This window comes from Ranitomeya variabilis, chromosome 5, assembly GCF_051348905.1.
Source record: "Ranitomeya variabilis isolate aRanVar5 chromosome 5, aRanVar5.hap1, whole genome shotgun sequence".
Classification (NCBI taxonomy): domain Eukaryota; kingdom Metazoa; phylum Chordata; class Amphibia; order Anura; family Dendrobatidae; genus Ranitomeya; species Ranitomeya variabilis.
Genome location: NC_135236.1, coordinates 72,292,507 through 72,307,801, shown reverse-complemented (window position 1 = coordinate 72,307,801; position 15,295 = coordinate 72,292,507). Strand labels below are relative to the sequence as shown.

The 15,295-nt window shown below is 48.2% G+C and overlaps 1 protein-coding gene across 1 annotated transcript in view; it reads right to left on the bottom strand.

Annotated features, from left to right (window-relative positions):
- LOC143774538 (RING finger protein 112-like) overlaps positions 1–15,295 on the bottom strand; it is a 196,888-nt gene that overhangs the window by 108,905 nt on the left and 72,688 nt on the right. Inside the window, exons 6-7 of the mRNA XM_077262224.1 lie at positions 9,120–9,170; positions 8,983–9,027 (exon numbers count right to left, since the gene is read on the bottom strand). Coding sequence (XP_077118339.1) covers positions 8,983–9,027; positions 9,120–9,170 — 96 coding nt within the window. The remainder of the gene's footprint in view (positions 1–8,982; positions 9,028–9,119; positions 9,171–15,295) is intronic.

The following is a 15,295-nucleotide window of genomic DNA, read 5'->3' as shown; positions in this document are numbered from 1 at the left end:
GGCAACTGGCACAGCACACAGTCTTGCAATAAAGTTCAGTCCACACACAATAAATCACAGTCTCTAGGCACACATGACCTGATTCTTCAGGCTTAAGTAGATCCTGTTCGTGACGCCAAGTTGGAGCGCCCCCACACCGCCGCAGGGCCGAGGGGTACCCGGAGCCGGGCCTCTAGGTCTCAGTCCTGGGGTTGTCACGGTGCTAGACCCGGTCCGTGGCCCTGTCTGTCAGTGGGGGACGTCCGGTGCAATAAGTGATGTTGTAGCGGTGCAGTTGTGGGGTGCAGGTCGCGGTAAATAACGAGGACACCAGGTTGCAGTCTCTTTACCTCTTTACTGAAGCTCTCTGGGTCCTCAGTCCGGAATACGGCTCACCAGGCTGCGCAAGTCCGGCCGGTCCAATGGCACTTCCAGAGCTCTCCTTGCAGGTGGAAATCGGTGCCTTCCTTCTAGCGCTATGTGTTGCAGTCCTTCCCTGCTGTGCTTACGGAAAGTACCCCACAACTGTTGTGTCTGTTTCTCGTGTTCCCTCACAACAACTTAATTCGCAATGATCTTCCTCGTCCCTCCAGATACTATGGTAGGAACGCACCCGTATGACGGGGAGGCTCGGAGATCTTCCGGGACTCTATCTGCGCCCCTCTCCTGTTGGTACCCCCCTTTGCCTTCCTGGGTGATGCGTGAGACAGTCCGCCTCAAGCTAACTGCCCTGCCGTAGGTCTGAGGTATGGCTTGAAACTCTTTACCTCCTCGGCGTTCCGGCCACCGGTAGTGCGCCTCAGTAAGGTGCTGCCTCTTTCAGCACAACCCTCACTGGTATCTCCTTTCGCTTGATTTCGTTTCTCACTCAGCACAATCTATCTCGCTTCTTAGTCCTTCCTTGGGCACCGCCGCTATGCTGAGCAGGCACGGTCCCTTTACGTTCTTTCCATGCCAAGCCTCTGCCAGGATCCCACCCCTGGCAGAGACCCTACAGTCTCTCCCTTCACAACACCCTCTGCCACCAGGTGTTGCTCCGTTCAATCCCGTCAGCGTTCTCTCTAACTTTCTGCCTGACCCCCAGTTTACCCACTATGGTGGGGAGTGGCCTAATGAATAGCACCCTTAGCTCCCCCCGGAGGCCCAGCTGTGAAATGTCTTGGTGACTGTGATACCTGCTCAGAGAACTCCTTCCGTGCCATCGAACGCAGCATGGCCCCCCTTAGTGGCTGAACCATGCTACTGCAACGACCAGGACTCTGGGGCGCTGCACCTGCACTTAGTAACCCAATGTTTACCCTGGTTACAAGTGAACACATCGCTGGATCAGTGTCACACAAACCGATCCAGCGATGACAGCGGGTGATCTGACGACGAAATAAAGTTCTGGACTTCTAGCTCCGACCAGCGATATCACAGCGGGATCCAGATCGCTGCTGCATGTCAAACACAACGAGATCGCTATCCAGGACGCTGCAACGTCACTGATCGTTGTCGTTCTCGTTGTAAAGTTGCTCAGTGTGAAGGTACCTTTAGATTACCAGGTAAAGATAGGGTTATTGTGCTGTTTGCATGCTACAGTGAATCCCATGTTCTGTTTGTTTAGTGTTATGGATACACTTTATGAGTAATATTATTGTCACGAATTTGGTCATGGATATAATCCCCACGACTTTTGTTTACACTTTCTGTTCCAGTTAGGAACTTGCAGCTCTCTGGTGCCCCCCTTATCCTCAGGTCAGTAAGGAAACTGCACCTAGGATAAGTAGTCGCAGGAAAGGCTGCCTTGTCGTGTACTATGTACTATGCTGCCACCAGTTCCTCGTTTAATACTAAAGCCTATATCGGGTCAGGAACCAACCCACAGATAGCGCAATTTGGCGCTGAGTATGTGTCGGTTCGATCATAGAGCAAAAAGAACGAGGCTAGTAAATTTATAAGTTTACTCCAGAAAATATAGGCAAGGTTTACAAAAATACAAAAGATATTACAAAATGAGACAAAATACAGTATGTACGGACAGCAAATAAAAGGGATTAAAATGAGAAACTTACTCTATCTCAACCACAGGTATGACATGTTGATAAAGGGGAGGAGAGCCTTCCCAAGGAAAAATGATTCATCAGCACAGCGTGGTGTCTAGCTGGCTCTCCAGGCATCTGACAGTTTTATGCTTTGCCCCCAAACCAAGGGACTCCTCCCTTGCTGACCTCACTTGGTGGACTGTGTTAGAGGACGTACGTCCCTTTTGAAAAATTATTAAAAACTTTTGTCTTTCCGTATCTTTGGCTGTGTGCCTCCCAGGGTGAAGATAGGGGCATTACATTTTCCCCTGCAACGTGACCATTCTTTTGAGACCAAATATGACATGTCTGCGTGTTACTGGGGGGCAAAAACTTTTCCCCAGGTTTCTGATGGCCGTACTGGCTGCAAAACGTTGCAGTGCGTAGCCTTAATTCTGCTGATCCTGGAAATCTATTTTTCCTGTCTCTAGGATTATTGTGTGTTATTAAATTCGACCTGGAATAGACAAAGTAAATCTTGGCGGGAAAAGAAGAAAACCACACTTAACTGGCCAGATGCAATAAAAGTGACCATTTGCTGATGGGAGGGGGGAGTGGATAGAATTTCACAAAGGCAGACGCAGGGGGCTGCAGCTGCGAGGGGGATCGCTTGTGAGTTTGGTCTTTACAAACCAATGGGGAAAGGGCTCGGTACTCCTCCATGCGCACCTCTGCAGGCTCGCCCCGCCGGGATAACCCATCTGCATTTCCCTGCTCGCTGCCCTTTTTGTGTTTAATGGTAAAGTCGTACTACTGGAGGGCAAGGCTCCAGTACAGCAACCTCCCGTTGGTACTGGACATGGTGTGCAGCCAGCTGAGAGGGGTGTCGTCGGTCACTATGGTGAAGGTGCACCCCTACAGGTAGGGCTGCAAATCTTGCAGGGCCCAAACCATGGCCAGGCACTCCTTCTCTATGGTGGAATAGGCCACTTCCCTCAGCAGGATCTTCTGGCTTAGATACCACACGGGGTGCTCTTGGTTCCCCGAGTCAAACTCGCTGTGTCGGTCTGTACTAAGAACGGCCGACTGCTGTCGACTGCCCTTAGCACAGTAGAGCTGCTCTGGGCCTTTTTCAGAGCCCAAAAGACCACCTCACAGTCATTTGTCCAATCGATTGTATGGGGTAGCTTTTTCTTGGTGAGGTCCATCAAGGGCTTCGCAAGGCTACTATAGTTTTGTACAAAGCGCCTATAGTACCCATCAGTGCCCAGGAAGGACATCACCTGCTTCTTGGTCTTGGGGGTGGGCCAGGACATGATAGTGTCCACTTTCCCAGGCTCTGGACCTCGTAGTGGACCTCGCTCATGCCCATCTGGCACTTTCCCGGCTTGATGGTCAGGCCTGCTTGGTGGATGCGCCCGAGCACCTCCTGTAGATGCTCGAGGTGATCCTCCCAGGTGGAACTGAAGACGGCAAAGTCATCCAGGTACGCCACCGTGCACTTCTCCAGTCACTGGAGCAGGTGGTTGACCATCCGCTTGAATGTGACAGGAGCATTCTTCATGCCAAATGGCATGACCGTGGACTCATACAGTCCAAAGGGGGTGATAAAGGTGGACTTCTCCTGTGCCTCGGGGCTCAGGGGAATCTGCCAATATCCCCAGCTCAGATCCATAATGGATAGCGCGCGCCAGCTAATCGCTCAAGCAGCTCCTCGATGCATGGCTTTGGGTGCGCATCGGAGGCTGTTATGGCATTGAGCCCCCTGTAGTCCACACAGAACCGGGTGGTTCGATCCCTCTTTGGCACCAGGACTACAGGTGAGGCCCACGCGCTTTTGGACAGCTTAATAACCCCCAGTTGTAACATCTCATCGATCTCCTGGAACATGACGTGCTGCACCTTGTCCGAGATCCGATCGGATGTCCGCCGGATTGGGGCATGATTCCTGGTGTCCACTTCGTGGACTGCTACCTCAGTCCTTCCAGGTCTCTTGGTAAACAGGGCCTGGAAGGATTCCAGCGTAGCACGCAACTGTGACCGCTGGTGTGCGGATAGCAAGGTGCTTACCTCCACATCCTCTATGGACACGCCGGCCTTCACTTGGGCCAGTATGTCCAGGAGGGGGTCTTCCTCCCCATGCTCGGGCAGGTCGCTGACCGGTAGGACGCAGGCTCCATGTTCTTGATGAGCCTTCATCATATTGACGTGGAAGGCCTTTCTCCTACCCCATGCATGGTCAAGAGTGACCACATAGGTGACCGGGTTGAGCTGTTGGTGTATGATGTATGGGCCTTCCCAGGCCGCCTGAAGCTTATCTTTTGGTATGGAGACCAGCACCCACACCTTCCGACCCACCTGGTAGGTCCGCCCCCGAGGCGTTCTGGTCATACCAGTGCTTCTGGTCAGCCTGGGCCTGCGCCATGTTCTCATGCAGAAGCGCATGACATACTCCATGATGGATAATTCTGAAAGGATCGGTTCTTCTTCCCAGGATTCCCTTACCAACTCAAGGGGTCCCCAGACTCGCCTGTTGTACAGGAGCTCGAAGGGGGAACCTCTCAGTAAGAAAAAAGCAGGTGTGGGAGGTACCGTTCCCAGTCGCGTCCCTGGGTCTCAGCCAGCATTTTTAGCATTTGTGTGAGGGTGCCATTGAAGCGCTCACACAAACCACTGGTTTGGGGTGATACATGCTCGATACCAGATGCCTCACCTGCATTTTCTTACAGAGAGACTCCATTAGGCGAGACATAAATTGAGTTCCCCGGTTGGTAAGCATCTCCCTGGGAAATCCTACTCCGGAAAAGATGGCCAACAGGGCATCCACCACCTTATCCACCCTAGTTGAGGACAGAGCCACTGCCTCCGGATACCGGGTAGCATAATCTACCACAGTAAGGATGTAACGCTTTCCAGAGCTGCTGAGTATGGCCAGTGGTCCCACAATGTCCACAGCAATCCTCTGGAAAGGCTCCTCTATCACTGCCAAAAAGATCAGGGGAGCTTTGGGAGCAGGCCCTGACTTCCCAACTCTTTGACATGTGATACAGGAGCGGCAGTAGTTGGTTACATCTGTCCCCATTTTGGGCCAATAGAAGTGTTGAGACAGCCAGGCCTTAGTTTTGCTGATCCCCAAGTGTCCAGGGAGTGGCATCTCATGGGCAATCCGTAACAACTCACCCCTAAATTGGTAGGGTACGACCAACTGTCTTTCCCTCAACCACTCCTGTTGGGGTTTACCGGGAACCGTCTCCTGGTACAACCTCCCTTGTTCCCAGAATACCCTCTCCATATCAGTCTCAGAGATAGGCTTCTCAGTGAGGTTTCTCACGGTCTTCAGGCCAGCATCGGAGTGCAGAACAGCCTGGAACTCCTGGCTGGAGGCAGCCAGAAGTGACGTTAAGGTCCTTTCCTCACGGGGACCCTCTGGGACCTGCTCTGGGTCTGTCTCTGGTTCAGTCATCCCTCTGACTGAGAAGGGTACAGAAGGCAGGGCATTACCTGCATTCTGAGCACTCTGAATGTGGTTAACAGCGGCTATATTGGTCGTCTCCCCAGGGATTACCACAGTCCCATCAGCCTGCTCGGCAATAGGTACTACCTCCCCATCCTCCCCCATTACCTCAGGAGTAGTGCTATATATGGGGCAGTTACCTTCGGCCAGGTCACCTTCATTTGTGGCACTGGTCAGTTGCACGGCATCACCTTCTTCATGGTTCCCGTGCCTCTCCCCATTTCCCTTAGCACTGACGCTTCCTCCTGTTAGGGGTTCCTCAGCGATATCACCCTTCGGCGTGACATGGCTGAGTACTCCTGTACCTCCAGATACATCATCATTATCAGGTAAAGCATGCACATTCACATCATTAGCATTAACATTACCCTCAGTATCAGATCGGGGATGGGTGTCAGGGACATAGTGCGCAAACATCCTCCCCAAATCAGTTCCCAACAAAATGTGTGTGGGCAAGTTTTCGGTTACCCCTACTTCCTTCACCCCCCTCCCGGCACCCCAATCTATAAAAACCAGGGCCATCGGCAAGGGACAGCGGACGCCCTCAATCCCGGTGATAGTTTTTCCCGGGATAATCTCTTCAGGGGTCACCAGTTCAGGTCGGATGAGGGTCCGTTCGGCCCCGATGTCCTTTTGTCACGAATTTATCGTGGATATAGCCCCACGGTGACTCTGCAAATTTTCACAGGCCCTCCCAACCACCCTACCCACAAAAAGAACTGCTGCATTAGGCCCTGAGGCCTTGGCTGTGGGGCTCTTCTTCTGCTTCTCCGGACAAGTGGCACTGAGATGTCCAGTCCGACTGCAGAAATAACACTTGCAGGGATCAGATTTAGGCCTGGCGTTGGCGAAGGGGACAAGGCCTCTGGTGGTGAACTAAAACGTGAGCACTGCTGGCGTAGGTGCACGGGTAGGCTCCCACACCCTATATAGTCAATGTAACAAAACCCGGCACTCAGTGCCGGGTTTTGTTACAAGGCCTCTGGTGGGTCGGCTGGCAGGGGCACTGGGATTGGTTGATGGCTTACCCCCTTTCCAGCTGGCGGTGACTGACTTCTGCGCCTCTGGTTTACGGTTGGCCTTGTAGGTGTCGGCGATCTGCACTGCTTTATCCGTGTCTTTTGGCTCCTGGTCCATCACGAACTGTCGCACCTCGGCCGGACAACGATGTAGGAACTGGTCTTTTACCATCAAGTCCTTCAGCTGCTCAAAGGTGACCACTGACAGTCCTTGGACCCACTGCTCAAAGTGGGTTCTGAGTCCATGCACCACATCGCTGTAGCTGTCGTGTTGCCACGTTGGAGGTTCCGGAACTTTTTACAGTAGACATCAGGAGTCAGTTGGTACTTTTTTATCAGGGCCTGCTTGATGGCCTTATAATCTCCATCATGGTTTCGGGGAAGAGAAGCAAACGCCTCCAGGGCTTTTCCTTGGAGCCTGGGGTTAAATATTGGGCCCACTGGTTCTCAGGTAGCTGGTACAGTCTGCAGGTTTTTTCAAACCCCTGCAGAAATATGTCCACGTTCCTGTCCTTTTCCATCACAGGAAAATACTCGGGTTGAGACCAAATATGACATGCCTGCCTGTTACTGGGGGCAGAAACTATTTCCTCGGTTTCTGATGGCCGTACTGGCTGCAAAATGTTGCTGTGTGTAGCCTTATTTTCCCTGATCCTGGAAATCTATTTTTCCTGTCTCTAGGATTATTGTGTGTTATTAAATTCGACCTGGAATAGACAAAGGAAGTCTTGGAGGGAAAAGAAGAAAGCCACACTAAACTGGCTAGATGCAATAAAAGTGACCATCTGCTGAAGGGAGGGGGGAGTGGATAGAATTTCATAGAGGCAGACGCGGTGGGCTGCATTTGCTAGGGGGATCGCTTGTGAGCTTGGTCTTTACAAACCAATGTGGGAAGGGTAACAGGCAGCTTTGGATGTGTACCTAGGATATTAGGAAATAACTCATGTTTTCCTGACAATTATGTTGCAAAGTTTACTTTGGTCACAATGTGTCTTTAAATTGGCGGCCATATTGGTAAAGTTCTGCAGCAGACTGTGCCTGAAGTTGTTTTTTTTTACCTCATTTTAAGACCAGAAGTCTTTTTATTATGTCCACATATACTTAAAACAATAGCATTCAGCTTTTCTTGTGGCTAATATATATATAATACACACAGAAAATTAACTGCTTAAAGGGATGATGATTTGGGCTTTGCAGGATGCATATCATTACTTCCAGGTCCACTACCATGTAGTTATTGTTATCTTTATACCCTTCATTGATGATATGCTAATCAGTGGGTGACTAGTTGTGGTGGCGTTGTTTTCCCCATACTGAACACACCCTAGCTTCATGCCCAGAGAGGCAGTGGTGATGTAGGACACAACGGTGAGGTTTGCAGAGCCGACAGTACTGTCTGGCTGGGTCCTACATCACTGTAAAGTACGATACAGGATGACTTTTACTTCTGCATCCCAAAACACCCTGTACAGTGGTCCCTGGGTGTGTGCACATGTGTATACTTGGATTGCTGTCACTCTCAGATTGATTTCTGCCATATCTTAGAGCAAGCTTGGACCCTTTATTGTCATGAAGATTGAGCCAGATGTTATTAATAAAATAAATTCTTGTTTACGTGGTCTTGGAACGATGTACAATAGGTAATTGGTAAAACACTTGTATTCTTCATTTGCATTAGATGACAGAGGCACGAACATTTTGGTTGCGGATGGCGACACAAAGCTTGTGAGGAACATTACTGAAGAACAACAGGTTAAGTTGAAGACCTCCATCTGCCCAGTGCAGGACCACATGGGTCAATGTGTTTCGATGTGACCACTGCACTCCCAACTACACTCTGTGGATTATATAACGGAGCTCTTCCAGCTGCAATACCTTACCTATGTGTCCCAGCCTGGCTGATCTGGTATTCCTTTACTAAGATCTCCATGTCTGGCTAACACTAAGATTGGTGCTTAAAAGTTTCTTTCAGTAGGTGACCCAACTTGCCTCCTAGAGGAGAAACTACCATCACTGTTGGCCTTACAGTTAACCCTGTCCACCCCAGTACACAGGAAAACTGCAGCCTATTTGAGGAATAGTCACATAACAAAAACAGGTCACACAATTAAACATATTAGGACTCTTCAGAGAGGGGGTTTCTAACATCTTCTCCACCATTACATCACCACTGCCTCCCTAGCCATGCACACTTTGCCGATGAAGTTGATGGGCGTACACTTGGCTTACTGCACATTGTCAGGGAGACAGTCTGGGGAAAATACCCCCCCCCCCATGATTAGTCACCCACTAATTAACATATTGCAAGCCAAGTTATCAAATTGATTTTTGGCAGATAAAGAGATCACTGTGTGGTGGAGTTCGGAGGTCCTGGTGGAGCTTTACTTTTTTTACATGCCTTTGGAAATTAACTGTATCTGTATAAGCTTGTGCAAAAGTGGCTTTTTATCATAAAATCATACTATACCTTTAAATTATGTAATTTATCGCTGCCGAGTCCTTGACAGTAAATCTAGGAAATAATAGAAGATATTACCACAAATGCAAGCAATGTCCAAAAAGTTCAAATCAGTGATATTAGCAACATACATTTGTTTCACTCACCTCAAGATAGTCAATATCTGTTTCTTTTATGTTTGAGTTAACATTGTACACCTAAAAAAATAAAAGCAAGACGTAACTCACATTGCAGTTATTACTCTGTGGTGGGTTTTCAGTTCATTGTTTACAACAGTCACATTTGGGTATGCACGTTAAGGCTATGTGCACACGTCCGGAAAGTATGCAGAAATTTCCTGAGATAATCCTGAGGTTTTCTGCAGGAATTCTGCACTTGTTTTTTTTTTTGCGTTTTTATCGCTTATTTTGCGCATATTTTGTGCAGATTTTTCGCATTTTTTTCCAGAGGTTCCCAATGCAATAATATAGTGGGAAATCCGCAAAAAAATCCGCAAGATTAATGAACATGCTGCATATTTTTCCACATGTTTTTCTTGCGGAAAAAAACACATGTGCACAAACATTGCGGAAAGCTTTATAAATGATGGAATGCATATGTATGTGTATTTTGCGCGTTTTTGAAGCGTTTTGCTGGTGAAAAAACGCACAATAACGCGAAAAATCCGCGAATAATCAGGAACGTGTGCACATAGCCTTAGGGTTATTCATGGGTTGTGGTCATATGGATATACTTACTACATTTTCATTTATCATACTTTATTTTTTTTAATTTATGTAGCTTTCTATTGCAGGGGTTCATAGACCAAAGAATGCTCTAGGTTTGGACAGACACATTATGGAGCTAGTGGGTCTGCCTTATTCTAGTAAATATGCTCCCTCACCCCCACTTAGCGTAGAGTGCATGCACTGCACAGTCTGCCATTGAATAATAATAATAATAATAATTTTTATTTATATAGCGCCAACATATTCCGCAGCACTTTACAATTAAGCGGGGACATGTACAGACAAATTCAATACAAGTTAAGACAATTTAAACAGTGACGTTAGGGGTGAGGTCCCTGCTCGCAAGCTTACAATCTACATGGCAATGGGGGGGACACAATAGGTGAAAAGTGATTGTTATTTCATGTCTGGCAATTATAGTAAATAGGGATTTTCATATAAAGCTGCATGATCCGGTCATCAGCCCGTGTGTTTAAGTGCAATAGTCAAGTATCAAGTGCAGTTAATCGTGTGCATGGAGGGTGTGGAGACAGATGAATAGTAGGGTGCAGATTCAGAGTAATATTTGGAAGGAGGGAACAGGGCAAAGTTAGTTTACTGAGTAGTTGATGTGGTAGGCTTGTTTGAAGAGATGGGTTTTTAGAGCGCGCTTGAATAGGTCGGGGCTAGGTATCAGTCTGATCGTCTGGGGAAGTGCATTCCAGAGAGCTGGGGCAGCAGGAGAGAAGTCTTGTAGACAGAGGTGCGAGGTTCGGATTATGGGGGATGTTAGCCTTAGGTCATTTATAGAACGGAGGGCACGTGTAGGGCGATAGACAGAGATTAGAGAGGAGATATAAGGCAGTGCAGAACTGTGGAGAGCTTTGTGGGTGAGAGAGATGAGTTTATACTGGACCCTGTAGCGAATGGGTAGCCAGTGTAATGACTGGCACAAGATGGAGGCATCGGTGAAGCGGTTGGACAGAAATATGACCCTGGCTGCCACATTCAAGATGGATTGGAGAGGGGAAAGTTTGGTAAGAGGGAGACCGATCAGAAGAGAGTTGCAGTAGTCCAGACGAGAATGAATAAGAGCGACAGTAGCAGTCTTAGCAGTTTCAAAGGTGAGAAAAGGTCAGATTCTGGAGATGTTTTTAAGATGCAGGTGACAAGAGCGAGAATGTGCCCCCAATATCAAATTTAGTAGTGGTCCATAGGCACTTCAGTTCAATACTGGCTTAACCAATGATTGTGTTCACTAGGTTACTTATAGAAGATTTAACAACCAGCTGATCCCTTTCAAGAGAGCGTCCAAGTAGCCACCACGTGTTTCATACCATATACACAGGTAAGCACAGTGTCAACCGTGACTTCCTTTTCTTTTATACACACTCTATTCACATCGCAGTGGGCTCCTAGTTCTATATATAAACATAAGGATGAATGACCTTGGGCAGATCAAAATGTGGCGCCCCTAGGGGTATTTGCCACAAAAATAGTTATTGACACAAATAAATGTTAAAATAGCAAGACTGCACTACCATCTCCAGCCAGAAGGGGGAGCTCCAGAGATTCCCCTTGATCTATTCTGGTCTGAGAAAAAGATTGGCAGTTGGGTTGAGGAGCTGAAAGTGAGAGGTCGTATAACTGAGCTCCTAACAGCCCTATGACGGATTATAGGCCCGTAATACCGATAGTAAGAAAAGAGGAATAGAGAAAAAGGACATTGTGAGAACCGGGTAGCAATAACCTCTACCCAGAATAGGCGCAGAGACGGATACCAGATCCGTGGCTATATTCATTATATATAATACAGCAACCGGAAAGAAGTGAGGTGATATCAGCTTCACCAGGGTAAGACGCAGCAACAGACACAGAGTTCAGCAGTACTCCCAGAGGGGGTAAGCCGACAAAAAGGGACTCGGGTTGTCCGTCGAACCAGAGCACAGAAGGGACAGATTGGGTCGGCAGCCAGTTCACAAACAGCAGCAGGACCATACAGAAACGGTGCATAATAAGAGGTGGAAATCCTGACAGGGTCAAAGTAATTCAGGGTTCTTATACAGACTCTGGTGACAGTATTGGTGGCAAATCCCTTTTTGTTGAAGTAAATTGGTTAAACGTTTCAACGCCTCAGTCTTTCATTTGGACAATAGCCATCGGTCTAGGATCGGGGCCATCACAGCTGAGAAGACCTGCTGCTGACCAAGTAAGTGTCTGTTCCTTCATGATATCCCTTACACTGTGCATCGCCTGAGGCCACAGCACCGGGTCAAGCCACTAGTGACATCCCCCTCAAGAGACGGACCTCACTGATCTGGTGCTGGGTACCTCGGTCTCTCGGGCGTCATAACTGGCGTCACGAACAGGATTGAACCAGCCCGTACACCGGGTATTGTGTGCCGTAATTGGAGTCTGAAACTGTGAAAATTTGGATGAAAAATCTTGGAAATTGACTTTGTTAAAGAAAATCCCGTTCCCCATTGAAAACTATTGAAAGTGACTTTTCTCCATTGGTTATAATGGGGTAAAAATGGCTGCCATCCCCTGAAGTAATCATCTCATAACCGTTAGGCACAAAACTGTTAATCGAGCTACGTCATTACCCAAGCCCCAGTCTAACTGAAAAACTTCAAAATCCACCATCACAGAGCGTGCGGCAGTTAGAGGCAGCAGGGAGCGTGTCATCCTGCTGCACAGAGGAACGAATCTACATTATCTAGACGGAAGCTGGGACCGGAGGGGTCTGGATTAACTAAGGGGGTACAGTATGTCGCAGCACGGAGACGCCGCAGCACCCGGCGACGCTAATGCAGCTGAAAGACAGAGCGTCGATAGAGAGCCTGACAGCGCAGCAGTGCAAGGAGTGGTGCCCATCATGTCGGTGTTGATGCCATTTACCCCGTTGGCCCGTGGCTTCCAATGTATGAAGGTGAACCTAATACCCTTGACGGTTTCAGGGAAAAGATGCTGGCTCATTTTGATATGTTCCCCGTGGGTGAAGCTCAGCGTGTTAGTCTCCTGATGATGCAGTTAAGTGGCCATGCTAAGCGAGAAGTCACGGCATGGGCAACTGATCTAAAAGGTACTGTTGAACGCATATTTGCTGGATTAAAAGCTACATTTGAAACCACTGCCAGCAGCAAAGCTAAAGTACGATTCTTTAATTGCAAACAAAAAGCTAATGAGGGCGTGAGAGATTTTGCCTTAAATCTGCAGGAAGCCCTTAAATCACTTACACTGGCTGAACCCATTTTTAACACAGGAGCCGATAAACTGCTAAGAGATCAATTTATTGAGGGACTCTACACGCCTTCTCACCGGGGGCATGTGAGTATGCTTGTTTTTAAGAACCCTGAATTGACATTTGCCCAATTAAAGGAGAATGCTATACGTCTCCAGCTGGCAGAGGCACCTCAGGATCAGGATCTCACACAACCCATGGCAGATGCACTTCAGCAACGGGGAATGCCAGTGACATCAGCTACGTCCGGTGTCAGTGCGAAGTCCCTGGGGCCCATTACTAATGAGGCTCTTCAGCAAAAGCTTGACTCTTTAACTGATGTTGTTGCTTCAATGGCTAAAACCATGCAGGAAATGAGAGAACCCAAGATGGAGTTGGCAAACCGTAGAGAGGATGTTCCATGGATGAGGTCCCAGAGATACCCGACATGGAGAGGACGACCCCGTGACCGCTACCAACCGGATGGACATCCCATTTGCCACCGTTGCCAGCAGCCAGGCCACTTCGCACGAAATTGTGATTTAAACGGGAATCCCCTGGGAATGCGGGAATGAATTTTCAAGGCCCAACACCCTGGCACGACAGGTACATCGGAGGACGACCTATCATCCCTATCGTGCTGGACGGAATTCCCCTCAACGCTTTGCTGGATACAGGTTCCCAGATTTCATCTATACCATATATCCTTTATAAGAGGTACTGGGCTGAGGTAGATATTGATAAAGGACCCTCTGATGTTGAACTAAATATATGGGCCAGTAATGGTAAGTTGGTACCGAAACTAGGATTCAGGGAGATGACCATAAAGATTGGTAAAGCAGAATTGAAGAAACAGGGTATAATTGTCGTTGATGTTGACCGACAGAACTGTGAACCAACTGTATTGATAGGAATTAATGTGTTAGAGAACTGCTTTTCCGAAGTTATTTCTGTCTTACAACAAATTGCTGAAACCGCCCGATCCTGCCAGCAGAGAGTTCTCCGGAGGGAAATAAAAGTATTAATGTTAAGGCAACAGATAGAAGTTGCAGGTGGAGAAATCGGCAGTGTGAGGGTGAGTGATCCAACGTCTATTGTAATCCCACCAAAAACAGAAATGCTGGTATGGTGTAGAGCGGCCATTGGTACTAAAGGACGAGACTATCAAGCCTTAATAGAACCATCATACACCGACAGCAGACCCACTATACTCACGGCACGAGGGGTGGTCGAGGTACACCGGGGACGGGTGCCGGTACGACTTTTGAACTGTGGAGAGGAAGAGGTCACTTTGCCAAGGTACGCTACAGTGGCAAAGTTATATACTGTTGACAACAATGCCATCACAACCGTTGAGCCTTTAGAATCGACCTGTCAGGTGGAAAATAACGGCTCAGATGGAGAATCGGAGGATTGGTGCCACTGCCAACAGCTAGATGTGGGTGTAGATTCAACACCTACCCATCAAAGACAAGGGGTATATAGATTAGTGACGGAATATGAACAGGTCTTCAGTAAACACTCATTGGACTTCGGACGGATAGAAGGGGTGGAACATACAATCCCCACCGGTGACCATCCCCCGATAAAAGAAAGATATAGGCCCATACCGCCCGCTCACTATCAATGCGCGAAGGACATGCTGAGAGAGATGAAACAGGCCGGGGTAATAAGAGATAGTTGTAGCCCTTGGGCGGCCCCTCTGGTGATTGCCAAAAAAAAGGACGGAACCATGAGAATGTGCGTAGACTACCGGCGGATTAATAACATCACCCATAAAGACGCCTATCCCTTGCCTAGGATAGAAGAGTCCTTGACTGCTTTGAAATCTGCTAATTATTTTTCCACCTTAGACTTAACAAGCGGGTATTGGCAAGTCCCTGTGGCTGAGAGAGATAAAGAAAAAACAGCATTCACCACACCAATGGGTTTAAGCGAATTTAATCGCATGCCGTTCGGACTCTGCAACGCATCCGGTACTTTCCAGCGACTGATGGAATGTTGCCTCGGACACAAGAACTTCGAGACCGTCCTCCTGTACCTAGATGATGTGATCGTCTACTCAAAGACTTACGAACAGCACTTAACAGACCTGGCAGAGGTGTTCGAAGCCTTATCCAAGTATGGTATGAAAATCAAACCATCCAAATGTCACCTTCTCAAGCCAAAGGTACAATACTTAGGGCACATCGTGAGTTCGGAGGGAGTAGCACCGGATCCCGAGACAATAACTGCCATAAGGGATTGGCCAAGACCTACCAACGCAAAAGAAGTGAGGCAATTCTTGGGATTAGTGGGTTACTATCGTAGATTTATAAAAGGATTTACCAAATTGGCAGCGCCCTTGCAAGATACTTTGATAGGGCAGACGAAGAAACCTTCAAACCGAAAC